Source organism: Sparus aurata, chromosome 20 (assembly GCF_900880675.1).
Source record: "Sparus aurata chromosome 20, fSpaAur1.1, whole genome shotgun sequence".
Taxonomy (NCBI): Eukaryota; Metazoa; Chordata; class Actinopteri; order Spariformes; family Sparidae; genus Sparus; species Sparus aurata.
The window spans coordinates 9,485,543-9,498,281 of record NC_044206.1 but is presented as its reverse complement, the minus strand read 5'-3'; the positions used below and the strand labels follow the sequence as shown (position 1 = coordinate 9,498,281).

The 12,739-nt window shown below is 41.0% G+C and overlaps 2 protein-coding genes and 1 non-coding gene across 4 annotated transcripts; 2 read left to right on the top strand and 1 right to left on the bottom strand.

The window, feature by feature from the left end:
- Window positions 1-314: 314 nt before the first annotated feature.
- cby1 (chibby 1, beta catenin antagonist) lies at window positions 315-1,951 on the bottom strand. Of its 2 annotated transcripts, none has more exons than XM_030400804.1 (5): window positions 1,828-1,951; window positions 1,504-1,602; window positions 1,210-1,315; window positions 955-1,067; window positions 315-802 (listed from the first exon to the last, which is right to left on the bottom strand). In XM_030400804.1, the coding sequence occupies exons 1-5, from the start codon at window positions 1,831-1,833 to the stop codon at window positions 722-724; spliced, it is 405 nt and encodes a 134-aa protein (XP_030256664.1). In that variant the 5' UTR covers window positions 1,834-1,951; the 3' UTR covers window positions 315-721. The 2 variants fall into 2 exon arrangements, with proteins under 2 accessions (XP_030256664.1, XP_030256665.1); XM_030400805.1 differs by having other exon boundaries at window positions 1,743-1,925.
- A 344-nt stretch (window positions 1,952-2,295) lies between these two features.
- On the top strand, window positions 2,296-12,201 carry plbd1b (phospholipase B domain containing 1b). The gene is made up of 11 exons (XM_030400801.1): window positions 2,296-2,691; window positions 3,316-3,538; window positions 4,228-4,311; window positions 4,638-4,779; window positions 4,872-5,018; window positions 6,091-6,235; window positions 8,117-8,317; window positions 10,481-10,621; window positions 10,733-10,918; window positions 11,078-11,184; window positions 11,295-12,201. Exons 1-11 carry the CDS (start codon window positions 2,625-2,627, stop codon window positions 11,469-11,471), a joined length of 1,620 nt encoding a protein of 539 aa, XP_030256661.1. The 5' UTR covers window positions 2,296-2,624; the 3' UTR covers window positions 11,472-12,201.
- On the top strand, window positions 2,358-2,430 carry trnar-ccu (transfer RNA arginine (anticodon CCU)). The gene has a single exon. It is a non-coding gene; the product is annotated as a tRNA-Arg (tRNA).
- Window positions 12,202-12,739: the final 538 nt, after the last annotated feature.

Genomic DNA, 12,739 nt, shown 5'->3' with positions numbered 1-12,739 from the left:
AAAATAAAGAATATGTATTATATAAAATATATTATATTAAAAAAATCTAATAAATAACTCTATCCAAATACACACATTACATGATCACGTTCTCATTGCAATATTATACAAATATTTCAAGGATTTTAACAAAAACAAAAATCTCACCTCAAGGCTCTGACTCCAAACTTCAAACTTGGATTTAGATGTGTGTAGTTTGGCAGTTTTTTTCATGATCTCTGTCTTCTTGTGAATGTGTCACTGGTTATAATGAAGTACTTATTGAATAGGGGTTAAGATAATATGTATAAAATGTATAAAAAATGTGAATGAAAAACATTTTTATTTTTTATTTTTGATCTGAATATAAAACACATAAAATACAAAGAATATTACAAAGAAAATATCGGCCTATACCTGCCGTACAGATGTAAAAGATGTAGAAAATATGGTGTGTTGAAGAAAGACGTTCACAGTTGGTCCGTTTTCATGGTGATTGTACAAATGTAGTACAGAACATTAATAACACACACTACATCTGATTCTGCAGTACCTGCCTTTCCAATAAATACAAGCAGGGCAGAGACCTACAGCACAATAGTCCTCATTATGAGAAAACTCATTAGCACTTTATTTTACACCTGTTCTTAAGAGCAAAAAACAAAAACAAAAAGAAAGGAAGATTTACAACAACAAACTTTAAACTCTGATGTCCCTTGATGAAGGCATCATATCAGACCAGTCATTTCTTTCTTCGATGTTGAATCTTCAAATCTTCCACTTCTTTCTCAATCAGGTGGTACTCCACAGTAGTCTCCGTCAACTACAAAGAATAGATTAAATATCAGTTATTTAACAGCTTTGGTAAGACAAGCAAAATTCAATCAAACATTTCTGCCTCTGTGTATAAAGATGTATATTGCATCTTTAATGTGACTGAGACTGTAAGGGCATAATCAAAGCTACTTGGTATACCATGTCCAAGAGAACTTCAATCTTCAGTTTCAGGAGATTGTTCTCTTCCTCCAGCTGTATGTTTTTTTTCTTAAGCCGCTGCAATTCCCTACTTGATGCATTCCCTCCAGATTCTGGGTCAACAAAAACACAAACAAAACAGGAATCAATTTTGCATAGACCACTGCAGAGACCAGCAGTGAATGATCCAGCAACTGTGGCAACACATGCCAGAGCGCTGCACTGGTATACCTTCAGCATTATCAGAGTCATTACCTGTAATCCACTGTCCCTCTTCAAATTTCCAGGTCTGACCTCCAATGTTCATCGCAGGAGGTCCATACTCAAGGCCCAGCTCCACTTCCCTTGTTGACCGATCCAACTAAAAAAGGTGAAAAAGAAATAAACAATAGCAGCCCTCTTGCACAATCTAGCTACATCTCAGCTGTCTCAATGCAAGTTATTTTCAACCATTTGCTTTTGACCCCATTAGTCTTATTGGCACGTACCAATCTGTGCACTTTATTAAAACAGTGAGCTGCCACTGTACAGAAAGTTCTCCTTACTCACCGTGTGAAGGCTGGAAAGAGATGCAGATTTGCGAGGTGGAGTCTTCTTCGGACTGAACGTGCTTCCAAAGAACGGCATCTTTAGTGATTTTTTAAGGTCCTGTGTAAAAGATATCACACAAAAGGTAGTATCACTATTTTATAGATAACGTAGTCTAACGTAGTTCACGTTACCAAACGGTACATTACCGAGCTAAAGCTAGGTGGCTAACACTCGCTAGGTGTGAGTACTACTCATACCTGACAATTAATTGAAACTGTCGACTGCCTCACAGGTGGGTTAGTTGTTGTTGTGTTACTGAAAATATAGAACTTGTATATTTACCTCCATACAGACTATTTCTATAATTTCTTAGCTTGGTGGATGAAATTCTTCTCTCCAAACAAAACCATGCTTGCCAGTGCGCAAGCGTGAAGGTTCCATTTCGCTGAAAGTCACAACACTGAAATATGGCGAGGCTTTAATTTAAATCACTTGCCAGGGATTTGCCAACACCAGCAAGTTTAAGACACTGAGCTTCAACCTAAAGCTTCAGTGTACTATCTAGAGCTTAATATGCGAACTCTAATAGTCTATTTCGCATCAAGGTTAACCTAAACACCCCTATTTAGGGGAGATAATGGTACCATCCATGTAACGTAAACGCATCACCATGGTGATCGCTTCACTCGGCTTCCAAAGCAGTATAATTCATGCACATATCTTGAATTCAGAGAAATCGATTAAAAAATGTTTCTGAATCGCAGCCTGTCAAAACAATGGGTTTAAACAATGACCCCGGAATAAAAACAAGTCATACTATAAACGGTCTATACGTTAACAAATACAACGGTGACCCCGCCCATTTTCATATAGCCCCAGTGGCCTAATGGATAAGGCACTGGCCTCCTAAGCCAGGGATTGTGGGTTCGAGTCCCATCTGGGGTGAATGCTTTTGCTCTTTCAAAAGAGAGGTCGACAGTGGACGATTACCGGGATCATTATGAATACTAAAAATCCTAAAGGAAATTATAAGTGATGACAGCCGAAAACTACCTTTTCATCGGCAGCTATCCGTAAGAGTGACCACCTTAAGAACATTTATCTGTTGAAATTCATGACACGGGACCACATCAGCTATCATGAAGAGGAAGAGCATCACACTGTGCGTCCTGCTGAGCGCACTGGCCGCATCAGTGCAAACACACCGTGAGTAATTTCGCTGTACAGTGTCCGTACATGACGGAAATCAATTTTGAATCCAATATAATTCAGTTTAACCGAATGTTTTTGAAGAATAGCTGTTTGTTTACAAGGGACTTGCGTATGGCAGCATGCAGCAGCTCATGGTGGCACCTGGCAAAGTTTTCAATAAGGATAATTTTTGTTATGGCCTCTTCTCCTCCATTCTATCCTATTTACGCAGGCTATATCTACATATATGAGGCTACTTTAAATCTCGGAAGTTTGACACATAATAGTTAGCCTGGAAATAAATATTGAAGCAACTATTTCCCGTTTCATGTTTACTGGGAAAAACCCAAACATACAATAAATAAGATTAAGTTTAAAATAGCAAATTACATACCTGTATGTCCAAGTCAAACTGTGGATTAATGTGAACCCCTTTGCTTGTCTAATATGAATATCCATTTGGCAGAAACCAGTCAAGCAACAAATAGCAACAAGAAAAAAAAAAAAAAAAAAAAGAAGAAGAAAAAAATTGTTGCATTTTCCTTATAATCCATTCTAACGGTGTCATAACATTATCTTACATAATACTTGTTATCCAACCTCAACCCTGTAACCCTGTCCATCCTCCTACAATGGTAGAGCTCCAAGAGGCCACCGTGTTCTGGGATGCTGCCCGGAAAAGTGTGATCCTGAAGGAGGGGGTGATGGAGACGGAGGGGGGAGCGTACGGCTACTTCAATGACACCCTGCTTATGTCTGGGTGGGGCGTCTTGGAGATCTGCGCAGGTCACGGTAGAATCACACAGGAGGACGAGACCACCTTCTTCCTGGCTGGTTACCTGGAAGGTTACCTCACCGCTGGGTGGGTGTCAAAGGGTCTTGTAGCAAACTGGTATTAAAATAAATCTTGAGTGTATTATCTCAAACTGAATTGCTTTGAGCCCACAGAGTCTGTTCACTGTCAATGGACACTCACCTGAACACATCACTTCCAGCACATCAGTTCAGTCTCAATAGACTGTTGTCTACATGTATTTACAACCATCTATTGCATGAATGTCTGACCTGAGGGAGGGATCCCTCCTCTGTTGCTCCTCCTGACATTTCTTCAATTTTATGCCCTTAAATTTCCCTAATTTTCCCTATTCCTTTTACATCAGTGGAAGGAAAATAACAACACATGAAATTTACCAATTATATGAAGTTACAAACAAATCTGTGTGTAAAAGTGTGTGTGGTTTTTTTTTTTAAGTTTTACCATAAATGTGTTTTCTTCCACTTAGAAATAGTTAACAGTTAATGTTATCAGTGTGGTCTGTGATTTTACTACTATGACAGGTCAGGCTGATATGTTCACTGTAAAATGGGCACTACTCTGTTGTTGGAGTTAACATATTGGCAAAGCATGAAAAGTAATTATTCTATTAGATTTCTATTCTAGTAATCTATTCTATATAACTAAAGTTCAGTAATTGGGTTATAGTTCTTAGCAGTGTTTCTAGTAACTTTAGTTGTGGTTTAATTTCCAGTGTTGTTCTTGTCTCTCTGCAGACAGATGTTCAATCATTACTCCAACATGTACCCCCAACTCATAAAGGATGAGAAGGTTCTGAATCCCCTGAAGAGGTTTTTAAGGTAAGGTGTTAAGATCAGCTTGTGTTCAAGATTAACACTTCATCTGTTGGAATAAATTGGTCTAACGTTATTGTGTCCCCTCTTATTATACCAGAGGTTCATCCCTTTAGCCATAGGAAACAGTGAAATTTGCAAAGAAAGAGAGAATTTTCACCCACACTGTCCCCTGTTTGCAAAGAACTATACTAAATGCAAAAATGATAGTTATTCATGTAATGATCCTGAATTTAGTTACACAGCAAAATCAGGCAGCAGATTTGCCCTACAACACTAATTGGTAACAGAAACAACCCAAAGTGCATTTCAGCTCTCTGAATGTCCCCCAGCAAACAGGACCAGTGGGCCAGAGACCAGGTGAAACTGAGGAGATACAGCGACCCCTTGTGGAAGCATCTGGGAATGATCCTGGCCCAGCTGGATGGACTCCATGCCGGAGCTGCACTGTGGGCCAAAAGCAAACACAGAGAGGTGTGTGCGAGTGTGTGTTGGAGAGCTGGTGAAAGAGCTGTCTCAGTATCATTTCATTCATCTGTGCCACTCGCTTCCTCCTTCCTGCCCAGCCTCTGTCAGCGTTTGCCCTCCAGATTCTGAATGGTGTCGGCGACCTCCTGGACCTCGTCCCAGCTCTGACGCCTCGCTCCAACTCCTCCACGGGGGCCGGCGCTTTCAGGATGCCAGGAATGGGCCACTGCACTGCTCTCATCAAGGTTAGGCCAGGCCCATTTGGCTCAAGCTTGAGGGAGCACTTGGGAAGCCTCAACGGGCACCTAATTAGTTTTATTGTGGGGCCTTGTGCATTTGGATTCTGCCTCAGAAATGTGTCAATGACTGTTAAAGGCCATTTGCAGGCCGATGTTTTCTCCCATTTACACCAATTCAGGCAACAAAGACAAAGTGCAAATACTGTAAAAGTGAGTACTACACTGCGTGATGCAGCACAACCAGAAAACACAAATTATTACCTTCTATTTAGACCCATTTCATTAGAGTAACCTTCATTTTGCATTTTTCCCTTTGTTAGACAAAAATGTTTCCTATAATTTTGAGAACAGTCTGTATCTGTGTATCGTATTTCTTTAAGGTACAGCGTGTAAGAATTGTCCAACTGTCAAATTCGCGCTCCGAACAAATGGGGGGCAGCATATCACTGTACTGTAGCAGACATTAGCTTGTTAGCCTAGTTAGCCGTGCAGCTAGCGGTCTGGAAAGGGAGCTTGGAGCACTAGGGGAGTGTTGCTGTTTTTGACTGCCAGGAGAAGAAGGTTTTAGGTTTTAGGACTTTAACCTAAAAAGCCTTACATTGGAAGGCACGGAAAAGTGTTTTGAGCAAGTGCTAATGCTAGCATGGCTGATGTTTAACTTTTACCATGTTCAACGTTTTGGTTTTGTGAGCGAGGATGCTAACATTCACAAATTATAGCACAGCACTGAACACAAAGTATAGCTTAGGCTAATGGGAATGTCATTAAGTTCAAAAGAATCAGAAGTTTGAAAATGTTGAATACACGCTACACAAATGGGAAGCAGCATATCACTGTAGCATCCATAAGCAGCTAGTTAGCCCTTTTAGCCCAGTTAGCCATGGAGCTAGCGGTCTGGACTGGGAGCTTAAAGCACTGGAGGAGTATTGGTCTTTTTCGAGGTTTAGGCTTACAGTCTTTTAAACAAAAAAGTCATACATATTGCACCTTTAACTAAAATTGTCACATTTACCGGTACTCAAACACAACATGCACACGTACCTCATGTCAACCGCACTCTCTCTGTTCTGTATTTCAGGTGCTGCCAGGCTTTGAGAACCTGTTGTTTGGCCACTCAAGCTGGTACACATATGCAGCCACCATGCGTATATATAAACACTGGGACTTCAGGTTGTCTGACACACACACCGCCACTGGAAAGATGTCGTTCAGCAGCTATCCAGGTACACACAGATGCTTGCACAAAGTATATTATCACACAAATGAGCTGCACACTATCAGAGAACTTGCATGGCATAAGTCAAAGTGAGATTCACTGCTTTTGATGCAACAGGGTTCTCTGAGTAAATGACTTGAATTTTGAATAGCAGAGCTTGTCAACCTACAGTGCACCAAAGCACAGCCTTCTTGTAAAAGCCCCGAGCTGAGGTGAACAGCTTGTCCTTAATCCCCACGGTTTCGTTTTCATCTTGGAAAAATATAAACACTGACATCAAGGACTTAACCCAAATCCTCAATGAACATTCTCCACTGAAAGTAATTCTCCTGCTAAGCGCATGGCTTAGTCAGCGATGAGGAAACATCCAGCGCAGTGTGTGTACACCCTAAACAGGGCGATATGAAATGTATTCCCTCTCTGTCAAGTCGGGGGAGAGGCTGAGTAATTTCGCGGACAAAGACTTGCCGAGTGGCCCACGCCATAAAAATCCTCTTACGGCCTCCATCGCTATCAGAACACAAGTGGTTTTGAAGCCGTATTTTTAGAGAGCGGCAGGGGCAAGGATATCGCTCCACTACATTAAAATGAAGAGATGAAATACACCCCTGCCACTGCAAGTGGTGTGTGACCTGTGCAGCCTTCTTAAGCCGCTTTCTCTATGACAATGTGAAACATTTAGCGCGCACAGCAGTTCAGGGCCAACAGAATGAGAAAATATGCAGTATGAATACTTTATGTAGATGTAGAAGTAGTGGGGGTGGAAATAATCCTCGGAATATGACTTTCTATTATTGATAGCATCAGTATGGTATATTAATTAGTAATAGTAGCATTTCAATTGGCAGTAGTAATAACAGAAATATTTCTCCTTCCAGTATGTAGTAATAAGCTAGTAATATGAGCAGTTATGATAATAAATAAGTATGGTATTGGCAAAAGTTAGATAGAAAGACCAATACTACACATGTCTATCTGTAAATATATCACTACAGCTACCAGCAATTTAGGGGTAATCACCAGCAAGACAGAGCTATGCTAGCGGTTTTCCCTGGTTTTCCTTCTTTATGCTAAGCTAAGATAAGCTAAGCTAAACCAACTGTTGACTGTGGTTGTACTTACTGGAAAGGCTATTCCTCTAGTGACAGTGATTTATTTTACTTAAACCTGCAACGGACGCTTTTATGTCCACTTTTTAGCAGCAGAAAGAAGCTGCTGTTATGTTTTTGCATAGGACCCAGACACAAGACACTGAGGCAGCCAGGTTATAAAACAAAAGGTGATCTTTGTCAACAAATCTGAAATGCAGAAAAATCTAAATGCTGGCAATGACGGGGACGCAGACAAACCAACAAAGAGTAAGGGAAAGATACAGGGATGAATACACCAGAACTCACATGTGAGCAGGAAAAAGCACGGGAAAGAAACAAAGACAGGAAGTGTAAAGCAAAATGTGATGCTAACAAAACTAAAACTCAGGTGACTTACTCTCTGCTGCTTGCTGGAAATGTAGTACAGGGTGAATTTAAGAAAACAGCATCCTGCTGTGATTCAATTGAGAATTTGTGTCAACAGAAAAATCATTATGTGCAGTTAACCGGTAATTATAGATGTCCCAACATGCCAAAGAGATAGAAGTGTAGTATTTCCCGCAAGTAAACTTCAATTACTTCAAACTTCAATTCTTGAAAACACTATTACAATATCGGTACAGGACTTTCCACTACTGATAACTAGTCATACAACCTGCATGGAAGCAGTAGGTTGTAGGCGAGAATAAGAAATGATCTCATCGCAAGTCTTAAATCATCCGCCTCTCACTCTCCTCTACCCTTTGCCACTATATGACCACCACTCCCTCCTCCTCCTCCTCCCCCTCCTCCTCCAGGCTTCCTGATGTCTCTGGATGACTTCTACCTCCTCGGGAGCGGCCTGCTGATGACTCAGACCTCCATCGGCGTCTTCAACGTCTCTCTGTTTACCCAGCTCAGCACTCACAGCCTGCTGTCCTGGCAGAGAGTCCGTCTGGCCAACAGCCTGGCGCATAGCGGAGAGGAGTGGGCGCACATCTTCTCCAAACACAACTCAGGTAAAAATCCTGTTGATGTGAGTCAAGACAAGGAAGATGTTTGACAGGTTTTGAATCAAAACAAAGTAGGCAAAAAAACGGGTGTTACAATATCACAGTCATATTGCATCCAGTAGAGGAAGAGTACAGGTGGATACAGGATAATTATTTGGTTTTATCTCAAATTACTCCTCTCCCTCTTAGGCTGTACCAAATGACAAGTAGCAGTTTGAAAACAAATCACAATCCATCCGACAGTCATGACATTTCAGTTGAAACCAAGTATCCACCCTAAGGCAGACACTAGAGTAAAAATCTGGGAATCACTGAAGTTAATAGGATTCATCCTTTCGAGAACCAAGAATGAAAAATCTTGTGCCACTGCATTAAACTGATGTCGAGAAATTTCATTAGACCCGGGAAAACGTTTGACTTGCTGGGGGCACAACAGGATAAGCCACCAAAGTTATTACATTTCTTCCCTGGGTGGACATGAATGTGAGCCAAATGGCTTTTTTTGAGATATTTCAGTCTGGAACAAAGTGGTTGGACTGGTAGAACAACATTGCCATTCCAGTCATGCCACTAAAATGGCTAAAATTACATCACTTCAGCAAACAAATGAACCCAGAAATGAGAGGCACGTAACTGTATGACAAGATTTCGGTTACATTTCCTCTCATTGAATTGATAAAGACAAATACTGCATACTGCATACATTTACCAACTAATCAATTTATGATCATATATTGCATGTGTAACAGATTCAAGTTTATTTTGTTCCCTCTCATCCCTCTTATGAACAGAGACCTTTCCTTTTATTGCCAGGGCATCACCGGGTTAAAGACGGATTGTTCTGGATGCCAGACTAGACCTTTCATAACGGTGACCTCGGTCTTGAACTGAAACCCTGGCTATGTAAAAATTCAGTAGACAAGTTTCCATAGAGATTTAGCAGCATCTCAAACAGGCCATCGGTCTCATCACACGACACTAGTGTTTGTTAATTGGCCAGCTGCTTTGATCCTTCACGTCATGTTGCTATGGCAGGGCAGAGGAGAACAGGACAGAGTGTTCTCGAGACTGACAGTCCTCCCATCTCATCTGATCCTCCGGCAGCCGCTGAATTCAAGCTCCCTGTCCTGCTTAACTGTCGTGGTGGCCTGCAGGCGGTTACCTTTGTCTGTGTTTTCATTTCATATAAACAGGGTTAGGTTAGAAATGCATTGTCTGTACAAGCCAGTAACTCCAGAGCCAGGAGTTGCACTGTTTTTTTCCACCAGGCACATGCAAGACTGTGCATGTTGTCTTTCCTGTGTCAGTCATAATTTAGAAGCAACGTACCTGGAGTTAGACTGATAATGTGACTGTCTGATATTGTTATTTCATAAAATAAAGCTACCATACCGAAGTGGCCCAAATTGTGTATGTTTGTTTGGTCAGATCACGTATGTTTAATGTCAGTGCTGACAACGCTGAAAAGGTTTTGGTAGGTTTTTGGATTGGTTTCCTTCTTTCTTGAATGTCAGGAGTTTATGCCAATACAGTATCAATGTATTTGCAAGGACTTGATGTATAGATATGTAATGTTACATTGTTACTTTACATTGTGAGACATTGTGTTGTTGTACTGTGTTCAAGGAAGTTTTGATATCAGGTTATTTTGACGATCGTTCTGCTACGTTAGTATGACCTGGTCAGCAGCCAGATTCACAAATGTTTAGCCAGGCTAGCGGTGTGGTACTAGGAATGGCAATGTCAGGCTGTTGGTCCATCAATTCAACATCTCAACTGTTATTGGATGGATTGCCATGCATTCATTGTCCCCAGAGGATAAAGCCTACAGAGACGGGTGATCCCCTGACTTTACATCTAGTGCCTCCAAGAGGCTGACATATTTGCATTTAGTGACTTGTCTAAACAGATATACTGAGATATACTATACTGACGTTCGGGATCCCCAGAGGATGAATCCTTTTGACTTTCGTAATCCCATCATCTTTTCTTCTAGCACCACCTTTTAGTACCGTACAACTATGGTGTAACCATGACCAATAAGGATAATAAAGATAACAAGTAGTTCAGTGATATTCAGTGATATTAGTGATACAGACCATCACAACCCTTACGGATAACTCTGTGTCTGTGAGTTGGGAACAAAGCATGCCCCTCTCTGTATTTTAGGTACATACAACAGTCAGTACATGGTGGTGGACCTGAGCAGGGTTTCTCTGGGTCACAGTATCAGGACTGGAGCTCTCACTGTGGTGGAGCAGATTCCTGGGAAGGTGATGCACTCTGATCAGACTCCAGCTTTACGTAGAGGTAAGACACAAACAGCTATTTGTTTGTCAGCTCCTATAGGGTTTTCAGTTTAATCCAGGATGGCTGTTTTGGCTGGACAACCTCAATCTTCAGTTTTGCTACAATTGGCAGGTTATTGGCCATCCTACAATATACCGTTTCATGTCGAACTCTACAACCTGAGTGGGTACGGCGTGATGTGGAAGAGATATGGAGAAGACTTCTCTTACGACCTCTGCCCCCGCGCCAAAATCCTCCGCAGGGACCAGGCCAAGGTGTCTGACCTCAGCTCCCTCAAATACATCATGAGATACAACAGTAGGTGTAACAAAAACTCTTGCATTCTTTATATTTTACATCATTTCCTCAACTCAGAGGGCTTTAGAGATGTGACAGAAAACACTAATAATTCAGGATATTGTTGCTATTTTTAGACTGCAAGCAGCATGACTAATAGTCACACTGCTTCTGTTTCAGACTATAAGAGAGACCCCTACTCCAAGGGCCACCCATGTAAAACCGTCTGCTGCCGTAACGACCTGAGACCAAGGAGACCACGTCCAGGAGGCTGTTATGACACTAAGGTCAGAGCTCATCGGCACATTCACATTAGATCAATTCACTTTCTCCCTTTTATTCACCGATGCACTCCTTTCTATGTGCCCTCCTTTCCGATCCCTGTCTAATGGTCCAGGTGACGGACTACCAGATGGCTGTCCACTTGGCTGCAGAGGCGATAAATGGCCCCACGACGCAGGGGGGCCTGCGTCCATTCTCTTGGCAATCCTTTAACCTTTCTACTCATCAGGGTCTCCCACACACCTACAACTTTTCATTCGTGACCATGAGGCCCACACTGCGTCAGCCATGACAGAGACAGCAGAATGCCACCCATCCAGATAGAACAGGTCATGCTTTCCTGTTCGAAGTATCTGGAATCCTAGTATTTGTTGTTACAACACTGAATATCCTGTTGGTACACCAGTGATTTCTGGAAACAATGTAAAGTTATCAGACACTGAGCGTTATCACAACTTAAAATGAGACATTAAAGGGTTAAATGCAGACATAGGGAAGTCTGATTAACTCCATGGTCAAATGTGCAGTCTATAAAGTGTTAAAGTCATTTATTTTAACGTCAGTCTAACCTAGGACGACACCAGCTTGATTGTGTGTCATTAAACTATTTACTAATCCATTAGTTAATTATCCTATGTATTTTGGAATAGATTAGATTGTTTTGACTGAGGATAAGCCATTAGACACAGTGAGATGTTCCAGTGGGGATCACTTTTGCTCTCATCCATCCAAGAGTTGCACTATTACGACAGTGTACTCTGAGTTAATATGATGGATACATCAGCAGGGATTTCACAGACTGAAATTTTGTTCCACAAAGATTTGGGTTTTAGCCATCAGGGAAATACAATTTCCTTTTTTATCATTAATATTATTTTGGGAAATAAATACAAATGTATTTGTTTGTTGTTCATGTTTCAAGTTCTATGCAATGTTTACTCAGGTTCACACAGTGTGGAACAAAAGTCATCTCACTGATTTATGCAAATATGTCCTATGATAAAGTTTTCATATGATGTAAATTGTGGTGTGTGGTGTTTTGTCCCTTGTTCAGTAGCAATATTAATCATAGTTGAACAAAGAAAACTACAATTCCCACTGCTTTTAGTCTTGGTCAAGTTTGCCAAGAGACCCAGCCCATACCCGCAAATTGGGTAAGTTGTGCTTACAAAATAAAATGTTTAACTAGCCATAAAGAAACAGCTCGAATTGTTAGCCAATTTGATGGATAAAAAATCAAACTAATAACCCAAACACTTAAATAATACTTAGCATGTTACACCATTTATACTGAAATATATATTTAACTCTCAAACTTTGTAGGAATACACAGCACACTACCAAGTGGGATTTTACCTGTAGGCTCACAATTCAGGTATACTTTTAAACCATTAACTGGACTTAATTTCTGCAAATAGTTTGAAACAAATAAGGTAAATTGCGACAACATTTGTGTGAAGGATTTGTGTGCATAATTTAGAATGGCCAGTTGGTGACTTGTTGACAGGGGGCATTGACTTATTTGTTTTATTAACTAGTGACTGTTTTGGTTCTTTGGTT

Bases quoted from the DNA above. Each gene is read 5' to 3' on its own strand.
- cby1 (XM_030400804.1), bottom strand. The intron at 1,068-1,209 runs GTAATGACTCTG...TTGTTGACCCAG, and splicing joins AGAGGGACAGTGGATTACAG to AATCTGGAGGGAATGCATCA. The intron at 803-954 runs GTATACCAAGTA...TATTCTTTGTAG, and splicing joins TTGAAGTTCTCTTGGACATG to TTGACGGAGACTACTGTGGA.
- plbd1b (XM_030400801.1), top strand. From the start codon at position 2,625: ATGAAGAGGAAGAGCATCACACTGTGCGTCCTGCTGAGCGCACTGGCC. The intron at 3,539-4,227 runs GTGGGTGTCAAA...GTCTCTCTGCAG, and splicing joins GAAGGTTACCTCACCGCTGG to ACAGATGTTCAATCATTACT. The intron at 10,622-10,732 runs GTAAGACACAAA...TACAATTGGCAG, and splicing joins GACTCCAGCTTTACGTAGAG to GTTATTGGCCATCCTACAAT.